This window comes from Leptonychotes weddellii, chromosome 3 (assembly GCF_054177405.1).
Source record: "Leptonychotes weddellii isolate Sample4059 chromosome 3, ASM5417740v2, whole genome shotgun sequence".
In the NCBI taxonomy this organism is placed as follows: domain Eukaryota; kingdom Metazoa; phylum Chordata; class Mammalia; order Carnivora; family Phocidae; genus Leptonychotes; species Leptonychotes weddellii.
Window position 1 is genome coordinate 29,892,957 of NC_138371.1, and position 13,236 is coordinate 29,906,192.

Sequence of the window (13,236 nt, forward strand, 5' to 3'; positions counted from 1 at the left end):
AATATTTTGGGGGTGCCTGGGTGGCTTAGTCATTAAGCGTCTGCCTTGGGCTCAGTTCGTGATCTCAGGGTCCTGGGATCGAGCCCCGCATCGGGCCCCCTGCTCACCAAGAAGCCTACTTCTCCCTCTCCCACTGCCCCCTGCTTGTGTTCCTGCTCTCGCTGTCTCTCTGTCAAATGAATAAATAAAAAGTCTTAAAAAAAAAAAAAAAGAAAAATATTTTGGTTGGAAAAAACAAAATCAGTCTCAAAGTCCACATATAGCAGCAAGATTGTAGAAATGAGCGTAACTTCCCTGTGATGATTTTAATATGTTAAGGAAAAAAAAGATATAATTCATCTTCTTCTTTTTCCACTGGCACAGCATTACTTTTGAAAAGAAATAATTGATTACATAATTAAAGGATATTACATGGTTTCCTGACAAGATACTCAAAGTAAAATATGAAACAAGAATGACAGAGGTATCTGCTAAAGTTAATAGCAACAGCGTGCCAGAAGATCATCCCACCTACTGTCCTGCTATCTAGTAAAGAAATGTGATTCTTCATTTAGGGGGGTTTCTTTGAAAAACCTCTTTCAGGGGAAGGTGGGCAAGGAGACAAAGGTAACAGGGCTGCCAAGCATCACTGGTTTCCATTCAGTGGATACTACCCTGTTGTATGATATAGAACTTCGTGTTAAACCTGTATTTCTCCTCTTTTGTAAATAAAAATATTTATTTATTGTAATATAATAAAATAAATAAAAATAAATAAAAATTTATAAATAAAAATTTTATAAATTAAAATTTATAAATAAATTTTTTATGAATAAAATTTATAAATAAAATATAAATTTATAAATAAAAACGTTTAAAAATAAGCATAACACAACAATAATCTTTAGAAAAGGCAAATTTCCATCCTTGGAAAATTTGTGAGAAAAAAGCCAAGAGGAAGCTTCAATCTGGAGTGGACAGAAAGAAGAGATGGAAGTACAAAGGGAATAGTAACATGAGAAGCCTGAGGGTATGGAGAGAATATTGGGGAACAGAGGGACTGTAAAAAAAACAGAGGGGAAAATGAAAAGATACTACTAGAAGAAAATGATACCTGAAAAAGATTGTGAAAAGACAAGAAATTATTTTTTTTTAAATATTTTATTTATTTATTTGACAGAGAGAGACACAGTGAGAGAGGGAACACAAGCAGGGGGAGTGGGAGAGGGAGAAGCGGGCTTCCCGCAGAGCAGGGAGCCCGATGCGGGGCTCGATCCCAGGACCCTGGGATCATGACCCGAGCCAAAGGCAGACGCTTAACGACTGAGCCACCCAGGTGCCCCAAGACAAGAAATTATTTTAAGAATAAAATACCTAATAGGGAAAACACAAAATAAAAGTTGTAGCTACTGTTTACAGAGCATCCATCCACCATGGACCAAACACCACAGGTCCTCTCATGTCATTTTCAGAACCACTCTCGAGGTGGTTGCAGTGTTCCCCAGGTTACATGCAGAGAAAGTGAGACTCAGGGGCCCAAGAATAATGAAGCAATGTTGCCTCTTAGGCATCTCCTTATTGCCACTGCCTAAGACATGAGGCTTATTCAACAAGGCTGGTGCTATGAACTGAATGTCTGTGTCCCCTTTTAAAATGCTCTAACCCCAACGTGGCTATTGTTTGGAGCTGGGGGCTGTAAGGAAGTAATTAAGGTTACATAAGAATGGGGACTTGATCCCATATAAGAAAGGAAATCGTGAGGTGACAGGTAACGGATTCAGACTAAAGCAGTTAGAGGTTAAAAGAAATCTACAGCTCACGAGCCTGGAGTGGAGAGCATATTAGAACATTTCTGTCATGCACTCATCCTACCTATGCCTGAACTCTTCCCGTGTCAGGAAATAATGGCAGACCAAGAAAGATCTCAGGACTTAGTACATATTTAACAAACAGGTTTTTTGTTTTGTTTTTTTTTTAACTGAAAGATACTCAACTCTAAGCTTAATTTTCTTTTCTGAATGTCACAAAACAAGTAATAGCTTGCACTGGATGCCATTTTCAGATATGGCATTTGGTTTCTAACTGTTAAGTTATAGAAATGAAGAGGGAGACCAGAAGGGAAGGATGCTCTGACAAGGTTTTTGCAAAATGTTGACCTTCTTGGACTTTAGAACCATGAATATCTTCAGAACAGAAAGCTTAAGTTTTCTGGCTGTTATGTTGGGAAACGCACATACACAGAAACCTGCCAATATCATAACCAACTGTACATCTAGTTACTGCTTGTCAAGGTAGCTAAGAAGTCATGCCCTACACAGCTGGTAGGCTTTTCTCAAATATCATCTAAAGAGCAGCAAGTATTTATCAATAGTCAATTTAAAGCAAAGGAAAGAAAAGAAGGAAAAAGGGCGCCTGGGTGGCTCAGACGGTTAAGCGTCTGCCTTCGGCTCAGGTCATGATCCCAGGGTCCTGGGATCGAGTCCCGCATCGGGCTCCCTGCTCCTTGGGAGCCTGCTTCTCCTTCTTCTTCTCTCTCTCTGTTTCTCATGAATAAATAAATAAAATCTTTAAAAAAAAAAAAGAAGGAAAAGAAAGAAAACTGCCACTTCCCTAAGGTCAACAAAGCAATTTAATAAGTAAATGAAGCAAAGGTTCAACGATAATTAATTTAACTAGTTATATAATTAGAAGAAAAGTAATCCACTCAAGCTGCCTAGGAAAGATTTTCTTTATTAAACACACTATTACTGTTCCAGAAGTAGAAGGTAACAGGCCTCTGATTTCATTCCTCACATAAACCATACTCTAAAATATCTAAAAATTTTTAAAAAATGATTAAACTTTCATGCTTCATTTCAAGGACTCTTAGGGAATTTTATGTGCATGTGTGTATAATTTATTTTTCCCATATCTATATATGTTTCTGTAATAAAATTTGTATTTCTAAATATAAATCAGTATATGCAAATATAAGTGAGTTATCATAGTAACTGAGAGATCATCTTTAGACAGCACTGAAAGATTAAAAGTTCTTCACTGTACTAAGGTAAATCTCTCTTCTAAGATCTATCCTTTGGAAACATCAAGAACAAGGACCTCCTATTTTCTCAAATTTTGTTTCTTTCTCTTCAAATCAGAATATTTTCCAATCAATTAAGGGTTTTAATTAGATTAATCTCCATTATAAAGATTTATTTTTCCATTTACATTCTCTGTATGTCTATATACATTACAGTTTAAAGATCAAATTCTGCCTGGGGCACCTGTGTGGCTCAGTTGGTTAAGCGTCTGCCTTTGGCTTGGGTCATGATCCCAGGATCCTGGGATGGAGCCCTGCGTTGGGCTCCCTGATCAGCAGGAAGTCAGCTTGTCCCTCTCCCTCTATTCCCCTCAACTCATTTTCTCTCTCTCTCTCTCGCTCTAATAAATAAATAAAATCTTGAAAAATAGAACAAGATCAAATTCTGTCTAAAAACTGAGAGTTAGCCAATAAAGAAAGAAAAGGTCACCAAAAGGTTTGGCCACTACTGAATCTTCTAAGATCAATCTATATTACAACTTAAATACCTGTTTCAAAGTGTGGAGATAAGACTGTGTACAATAGAGAGATAGGAAAGATGGGAAGAATACCCACTCAAGCAGTAGCTGAATAGGGAAAAGAAATACAGAGTTAAATTTTCAAAGGAAGAAAAATGTGCCTTGAGAGGCAAGTAGGATAGAAAAAGATCTGGTCAGCAATTCAACATAGATCTAGTAGAGAAATATGTGCCAGAATATAACAAATATGAGCCCAACATAACAAAAGGGAGGGGGAAAACTGATGTCTGCAATGGTAAGAGAAGAAGAAAAAAAATTTAGAACGCATCAGGGCTTCCGCGTGGCCCTGATCCCTCCTACCCTGTCCCCATTACTTTCGTTCTGTCCTCCAGCAATCACTGTTCTCATCTGGTATCCACCTCTTAGTTCTTCTAAGCTGCAGCAGTACTCTTTAATCAAGGACACAGCAGAAGTACTTACTCTTTTGATTTCTAAGTGGTAAGATCTTTAAAAATTTAAGAATAGCAATCACTTTCTGGACTGGCATATGAAGATTCCAGTGCAGAGCAGCAATTTCGTTTTTAAGGTGCAATGCCCCTGATTCCTCAGATGAAAATAAGTTTTTTCCTTTTCTACCTCACTATCCCTTTGCTCTCAAACCCACCTAGGCTGCTACAAAACTATAGTGTCCCCAGCCCGTATAAAGTAAGGAAATCCTAGGGGAAGCCTTTCTTGCTTGAGGCTGTTAACAAACAGCCAGAAAACACCTGCATGATATTTTAATTCTCACCTCTAAATTATTTTATGTGGCTGTGAAGATGCCGGCATCTCCCACTCCTCTGTTTCTAACATCTGATTCTAATCCCTAAACAATTCTGAAATGTGTTGGCTATATTTTCTAATGAGAGTATTTCTTGAAATAATCCTTAAAAATATGACATTTTAATAAAGCATCTGAGGGCTTTGTCAATTTTGGAAACCAATGAGATGTGAAAGATGCTCTTCTAAGAAACTTGGCAGCATTTATTCGTCATAAGAAATAATTCCCCCCTGAATTTCCAGGGAAAGAACCACTCAAAAAAGTAATAAATCCATCGTAAGCCCAAGAAAAAGATCTTTTGTTAACTAGTGGTTGTAGACTATAGTACTATCAGAAGAGCAATACTGTTCTTTGATTGTTAAGGAATACTAAAGGAATTTCCCCAGTAAAAGTAACCTACATTATCATGAAATACAAACAAAAAATTTTAATAACTTGGAAAGCCCAAGAGAAAAGTCAAAGACTCCTCCCCCAAAATATCAAAGTTCTTAACCAAATAATGGAAAATCATTCCCCAGAAAAGTAAAAATATAGAAAAAGCTTTAAGCACACAGATACTTGACCCAACTAAGTATGGCCGAAATTTGGGAGATGCTCTACAGAATGTTAAATATTAAAAATATTCCTGAAGCATTTGTAATAACATTTTTCCATGTTAAATATCAAAAGAAATATAAAGAAGAAAATATGGTATGATCTCAACAAGAAATGCAAAGAAAAAAAGACAGAAGAAAATGTCTTTACAGGATGAGACTGGATGATTTTTTTCTATTTGATTTTTTAAAAAAATAACACCTTTATTAAGATATAATTTTTCTATTTGGTATTTTTTGTTTCTAAAATTTCTGTGATAAGCATATAAATACTTTTATTTTTTTTTTAAAGATTTTATTTATTTATTTGACAGACGGAGACACACAGCAAGAAAGGGAACACATGCAGGGCGAGTGGGAGAGGGAGAAGCAGGCTTCCCACCGAGCAGGGAGCCCGATGCAGGGCTCGATCCCAGGACCCTGGGATCATCACCTGAGCCAAAGGCAGACGCTTAATGACTGAGCCCCCCAGGTGCCCCTAAATACTTTTAATAATAAAAGCTTGGGGCACCTGGCTGGCTCCGTCAGTAGAGCACAACTCTTGATCTTGCAGTTATGAGTTTGAACCCCATGCTGGGTGTAGAGATTACTTTAAACAAATAAAAACAAAATAAAATATAGCCCAAAATTTAAAAAAATAAAAGCTTTAAAAAATAAGTTCAATATGAAATTGGCAGAAAAACCTGGTGAAAACCCAACTGGTTCATTACTTCTTTTATATTAGGTCCTACCTCAAACAGCCTAAGATTTACTGAGCAATTATTATGCACCAAGAATTGCATTAAGTGTTTTATAATATTCTATCCCATTTAATCCTTAGGACAACACAACAAACAGATATTATAATGCAAAGAACCTGAGGAACTTCATACAGTCAGCAAGTGGCAGGACCCGGATCTAAGCTAAACAGTCTGACCTCAGAGCACCTGCACTCACTCTCTATATTGTTATATGACCTCCCAGTTTACTTTTTGGTTTCTACCATATCACCTATTATTTCTAGACAAACATATTTGTATTTTATGTATTTGTTTTTAATGTTGGTTGGTAGGTATTTTTTATAAGAGCTTATGAAATATAATTCACAATACCATACCATTCACCCATTTAAAGTGTAAAACTTTTGCTTTTTTAATGATTATTGAACAGAGTTGTACAACCATTACAATTTTAAAGAATTTTTTTTTAATTTATTCATTTGAGACACAGAGATACAGAGAGAGAGAGTGCATGAGCAGGCGGAGAGGCAGAGGGAGAGGGAGAAGCAGGTTCCCCGCTGAGCCAGGAGCCAGACATGGGGCTCAATCCGAGGACCCTGGGATCATGACCCAAGCTGAAGGCAGACGCTTAACCATCTAAGCCACCCAGGCACCCCATTACAGTTAATTTTAGAAGCACACTAAAAAAAATCCCTCACTTATTAGCAGTCACTCCATTTCCACCCAAGCCTCCCAGCAACAGGTCACCACCAATCTATAAAGTGTCTCTTCAGGTTTGCCTATTCTGGACATTTACGGGGGAATCATATGCATTCTTTTGCATCTGAGTTCTTTCACTTAGCGTAATGTTCTCAAGGTTCCCCCATGCTGTGGCATGTATCAGTACTCCCTTTTTATGGCTGGATAATATTCCACTGTAGGATACACTACATTTTATTTATCCATTCACCAGTTGATAAACTTCTAGGTTGTTTCCAAATTTTATGAACCATGCTGCTATGAACATTTGTGTACAAGTTTTGGTTTTTTTTTAAGATTTATTTATTTTAAAGATTTTATTTACTTATTTGAGAGAGAGAGTGTGAGAAAGAGCACAAGCAGGGAGGAGGGAAAGAGGCAGAAGCAGGCTCCCCACTGAGCAGGGAGCCCCACATGAAGCTCAATCCCAGGACTCTCAGACTATGACCTGAGCTGAAGGCAGACGCTTAACTGACTGAGCCACCCAGGCGCCCCTACATTTACTTATTTCAGAGACAGAGACAGCATGCACGAGCAGGGGTTAGGGAAGAGGGAGAGAGAGAGTGAGGGAGAGAATCTCAAGCGCCGGAGCCCAATACTGGGCTCAATCCCGACCCATGAGATCATGACCTGAGCTGAAACCAAGAGTCAGACACTCAACCAACTGAGCCACCCATGTGCCCATGTGTACAGGTTTTTATAAGAACATATGTTTTCAATTCTCTTGGGTACATACCTTGGAGAAGAAGTGCTGAGTCATATGGTAACCCTATGTTCAGCCTTTCTGAGAAACTGCCAGACCTAAGTGGCTGCACCACTTTACATTCCTATCAGCAATATGTTAAGGATTCCAATGTCTCCACATCCTCTCCAACACTTAGCAGTCTTTTTTAATTTTAGTCATCCTAGTACGTATAAAGTAGTATCTCACTGGAATTCTTAATTTGCATTTCCCTATTGAACAGGGAATAATGATGGGCATCTTTTTCAGGTGCTTAGTGGCTAGTTGTATATCTTCTTTGGAGAACTCTCTATTTAGATCCTTTGCTCATTTTTAAAATTGAGTTATCTTTTTATTACTGAGCCACAAGAATTCTGTATATATTCTAAATACAAGTGCTTTATCAAATAACATGATTTGCAAATATCTTCTATTTTATTGGTTATATTTTCACTTTTTTGGTAGTGTCCTTTGAAGCACAAAAGTTTTTAATTTTGACAAAATCCAATTTATCTATTTTTTCTTTGTACTTTTGGTGTCATGCCTAACCAACCACAGCCTAATCCAACCCCACATTTATGCCTGTGTTTTCATCTACGAGCTTTTAGTATTAGCTCTTACATTTAGGTCTTTGATCCATTTTAAGTTACTTTTGTACATGGTGTGAGGTAGGTGGATGTATTTTTTTAACTCATGTTTTAAAGGCTAGAATTGGCATTACCCATTTACTCCTATCTCTCCATCATTCCCCTCTCATCAATCATCAGCTAACACAGATTTTAAAAACTCAGAATCTGAAGTCAAAATGCCTGGGTTAGAGTACTAGCTCTGTCTCCTACGACCTAGAATAAGATTCCTAAATTCTCTGGGCCTTAATTTCCTTGTCTGTAAAACAAAGACAGTAACAAACCCAACCTCCAAAATGAGGACTAAGTGCTAATAATACATACAAATGCTGAGTAGAGTGTTTGCCATATCGTAAGCACTTAATAGACTCCAACTATTAATTACTGCTTTCTAAATATCACTCAGGTTTGGCCATTCTCTCTAGCACCATAGCTTCTACCTTAGTTTAGGTCACCGTCATTTCTTACTTGGATTATAAACCCTATTCTTCTTTTTGTTAATATTTTATTTATCTATCTATTTATCCATCCATCCATCCGAGAGAGTGAGCGAGAGTACAAGCAGGAGGAGCAGCAGAGGGAGAGGGAGAAGCAGGCTCTCTACTGATAAGGGAGCCCGATGCGGGGCTCGATCCCAGGACCCTAAGATCATGACCTGAGTCAAAGGCAGACACTTAACCGACTGAGCCAGCCAGGTGTCCCTATAAACCCTATTCTTAAATGGTTTTCCTCCCTCTAATCTTGTCCTCTTCCAAATTCATTCTCTACTCTGAACTCATAATAACCACTATTAAAATCAATCCCCTGCATTTAAAAAAAAATAGTTCTCTGGTGCTAGGACAAAGTCCAAACTTCTTAACAACTGAGACATGAAGACTTTTAGGTTTGGCTGCTCTTTAACTCCAGCCTAATCTCTTACTATTATTCCTACCTGGAGGCATGATTTCTTCCACCTCTAGAAGACTGGCTAAATCAGCTTTCAGGGATCCGCTTAGACACCACTTTCTCTGACAAGCCTTTATAGATGGCTCCAGAGCCAGTCCAAGGATAATACCCCTTCTATATCAGTGTAAACTCTCCCAAACACTACCAACACATTCATTACACTGTGTAATAATTTTTTTACTTATATCTAGCTGAGACTTGGTGGGGGGCAAGCCCCAATATGTATCACTACATCCCCCTAATGAGTACTACAGTATGAGCCATACAGTAGATATTTAATAAATGTTGCATGGATGGAGGAATGACCTCAAAAGTACACAATCTCAAAGTGGCATTTTTCTCCACTAGAGAGAGAACCAACTAAAACAAAACAAAATCCGTAACTTCATAATATTTTCACGTTCCAGAGTCTGAAAGTTTCAATTAAACATGAATACTACTGTCATAGCTATCATGATGCACGTGTGTTTCATCTCTGGTTGGCTATGAGCACTCAAAAAACTCAAGATGTTTGCTGTGTCAAGTGTACAAAACTTAAGTTACATAAATTTATTTTTCAAGTTACTCTATTTTCTAGTCCTTACTTTCTCTGAGATGTTTTAGAGTTAAACATGAACTTTGTGCAAACACCAATAATGTTATTAAACAAATTCAACTTACAAGAGGGGGAAAAAAGAAATTTTGGTTAATTTTACTACTTTAATTGCTGATTTTAATGCAACTATAAAAAAAAATCGCTTCAGAAACTTACTAACTCCTAAAACGTATCACTTAATTCAATGAAGTTCAATCTTTACCCCTATTCTACTTGAGGGTAAAAATATGAGTTTGGAGATAAAAAGTGGCCTTATCTCTTAGAAATGCATACAAATTATTGGGCTCCTGGGTGGCTCAGTTGGTTGAGCGACTGCCTTCGGCTCAGGTCATGATCCTGGAGTCCCTGGATCGAGTCCCGCATCGGGCTCCCTGCTCGGTGAGGAGCCTGCTTCTCCCTCTAACCCTCCCCCCTCTCATGTACTCTCTCTCTCTCTCTCAAATAAATAAATAAATCTTTAAAAAAAAAAAAAGAAATGCATACAAATTATTAATGGATAAATTAGAGTAGAAGGTTGGCAAATTCACCTATAAAGCTACCTGAGTCTTTAGCCTTTTGAAAGTGAAGAAATTTGGTTTTTAATTAGTATTCCAATTTGGCAGTTATTAGTCTATTCAAATTATTCATTTATTTTGTCAATTTTACATTTTCTATTTCTCCAAACACAAATCCAATTGGTTTAGGTTTTTAAACATATTAGCGTGTACTCACATTTCATAATTAAAATACCTTATAAATGGAAAAAAAGCTGTTAGAAACTACAACCAAACTATAAATTTATGAAATCAAATTTGACCCATGTATCAACATTTAAGGGCAAAATTAATTTGAAAAAATATATACCTCTACTTACACTTTCTCTTGAAAAAAAATCCACATATACTTGGCTATCAGAAGCTATCAACCTATAAAAGGGGTTGGCAAACTTTTTCTTGCTCTTTTTGCCAAGGATGCCATCAAGAGCAGTTCATAGGGTTCTATAAAGGAATCAAAGCAGTTAAAGGTTTTCCCCTACTAAAAGATTTTGTGATGTGTATCATTATTATCCTCAATCTTCAGATGAAGAAATTGAGACTTAGAACAGGTTGTTCATCCAGGGTCTGATTCTATAGCCAGTGCATATCTCTTATTATTCTGCCTCAATATACTGAATTGAAAGACAAAAATATGATAAATCAAAATATGTAATTAGCTATGCCTTCTAAAAGTCAAATCACAGATCACTAAAGCAAAGTATCATTTATCAACTTAGTATTCTGAGTTGTTTTTTTTATTAAGGCTGATTCAGCATTTAATCACTGTTTCAAATATGCTTTTGGACATTTTTGTTCTGAAGAGTTACCTATAAAATAACATATCACCAGGAAAACAACAAATCCCTTGTTTGGATTTTGTGGTATTTGTGCTCCTACCTGACACTGGTTAATAGCTGCATGGTTGCCATGGAATGGAGACTGTCTTTCTTTATCTCGATGATGTCGACTGCTGTGTTTACTTCTCTGCAATTGCTGGCGTAATTTTGCAATCTGAAAAGGGGAAAAATAAAAAGTGCATCAGAGTTTTCCAAGCTACATAAAACATATCCTTGCTTAGTAAGAACCAGTAAAATTCACCTTAATACATCTTTTGACTTTTAAAACCCTGTCACAAAATCTGATTTATTATACAAAATTTATATATATACACATACATTATGTGTGCACATATGTGTATCTTTCTTTTGGAGACAAACAAAAATTATGTTCCAACACTGTTCACAGCCTTCAAGCTTCCCAAGTACTAAACCAATGAAGTTTTCAGCCTAGAATAAATTATGTTATAGCTGTCAGAAAGAATTTAAAAATAATGAAAATTATTCCCATGGTCTTAAAAATGAGTCATTTTATTTAGATTTCTTTAAACACCTAACCTTCAATAGCTCCAAAAACTAAACAATATTTAAAAATCAATTCAAGTTTAAACTACCAAAACTGAACCAGGAAGAAACAGAAAACCTGAACAGACCCATAACCAGTAAGGAAATTGAAGCCTTAATCAAAAATCCCCCAACAAACAAGAGCCCAGGGCCAGATGGCTTCCCAGGGGAATTCTACCAAACATTTAAAGAATTAATACCTATTCTTCTGAAACTGTTCCAAAAAGTAGAAATGGAAGGAAAACTTCCAAACTCATTTTATGAGGCTAGCATTACCTTGATCCCAAAACCAGACAAAGACCCCATCAAAAAGGAGAACTACAGACCAATATTCCTGATGAACATGGATGCAAAAATTCTCACCAAAATACTAGCCAATAGGATCCAACAGTACATTAAAAGGATTATTCACCACGACCAAGTGGGATTTATCCCTGGGCTGCAAGGTTGGTTCAACATCCGCAAATCAATCAATGTGATTTGATTGTAATACATTAATAAAAGAAAGGATAAGAACCATATGATCCTCTCAATAGATGCAGAAAAAGTATTTGACAGAGTACAACATCGTTTCTTGCTTAAAACTCTTCAGAGTATAGGGATAGAGGGTACACACCTCAATATCATAAAAACCATCTATGAAAAAACCACAGAGAATATCATTCTCAATGGGGAAAAACTGAGAGCTTTCCCCCTAAGGTCAGGAACACGACAGGGATGTCCACTATCACCACTGCTATTCAACATAGTACTAGAAGTCCTAGCCTCAACAATCAGACAACAAAAAGAAAGAAAAAAAATCCAAATCGAGAAAGAAGTCAAACTCTCACTCTTCGCAGATGACAAACTCTCACTCTTCCACTCTATGTGGAAAACCCAAAAGATTCCACCCCAAAATTGCTAGAACTCATACAGGAATTCAGTTAAGTGGCAGGATATAAAATCAATGCACAGAAATAAATTGGATTTCTATGCACTAACAATGAGACAGAAGAAAGAGAAATTAAGGAGTCAACCCCATTTACAACTGCACCCAAAACGGTAAGATACCTAGGAATAAACCAAACCAAAGAGGCAAAGGATCTGTACTCAGAAAACTATAGAATACCCATGAAAGAAATTGAGGAAAACCAAAGAAGTGTAAAAACGTTCCATGCTCATGGATTGGAAGAACAAATATTGTGAAAATGTCTATGCTACCTAGAGCAATCTACACATTTAATGAAATCCTTATCAAAATACCATCAACTTTTTCAAAGAAATGGAACAAATAATCCTAAAATTTGTATGGAACCAGAAAAGACCCCAAATAGCCAGAGGAATGTTGAAAAAGAAAAGCAAAGCTAGTGGCATCACAATTCCGGACTTCCAGCTCTATTACAAAGCTGTCATCATCAAGACAGTATGTTACTGGCACAAAAACAGAGAGAGATCAATGGAACAGAATAGAGAGCCCAGAAATGGACCCTCAACTCAATGGTCAACTCATCTTCGACAAAGCAGGAAAGTAAATCCAATGGAAAAGTCTCTTCAACAAATGGTGTTGGGAAAATTGGACAGCCACGTGCAGAAGAATGAAACTGGACCATTTCCTTACATCACACACAAAAATAAACTCAAAATGGAAGAAAGACCTAAATGTGAGACAGGAATCCATCAGAATCCTAGAGGAGAACACAGGCAGCAACCTCTGTGACCTTGGCCGCAGCAACTTCTTGCTAGACAGGTCTCCAAAGGCAAGGGAAACAAAGGCAAAAATGAAAATTGGGACTTCATCAAGATAAAAAGCTTCTGCACAGCAAAGGAAACAGTCAACAAAACCAAAAGACAACAGACAGAATGGGAGAAGATATTTGCAAATGACATATCAAATAAAGGGTTAGTATCCAAAACCTATAAAGAACTTATCAAACTTGACACCCAAAGAACAAATAATCCAATCAAGAAATGGGCAGAAGACATGAACAGACATTTCTGCAAAGAAGGCACCCAAATGGCCAACAGACACAGGAAAAAGTGCTCAATATCGCTCGGCATCAGGGAAATCC

General features: G+C 37.0%; 1 protein-coding gene and 1 long non-coding RNA gene across 5 annotated transcripts in view; one reads left to right on the forward strand and one right to left on the reverse strand.

Moving 5' to 3' along the window:
- LOC145720742 (uncharacterized) overlaps positions 1–13,236 on the forward strand; it is a 440,998-nt gene that overhangs the window by 101,151 nt on the left and 326,611 nt on the right. The window lies entirely within an intron of this gene.
- Positions 1–13,236, reverse strand: part of FAM117B (family with sequence similarity 117 member B) — a 77,287-nt gene that overhangs the window by 29,681 nt on the left and 34,370 nt on the right. For all 4 annotated transcript variants that reach the window (XM_081815358.1, XM_081815357.1, XM_081815356.1 and 1 more), the window contains one exon: positions 10,686–10,799. In XM_081815358.1, the coding sequence (XP_081671484.1) occupies positions 10,686–10,799 (114 nt within the window). The remainder of the gene's footprint in view (positions 1–10,685; positions 10,800–13,236) is intronic.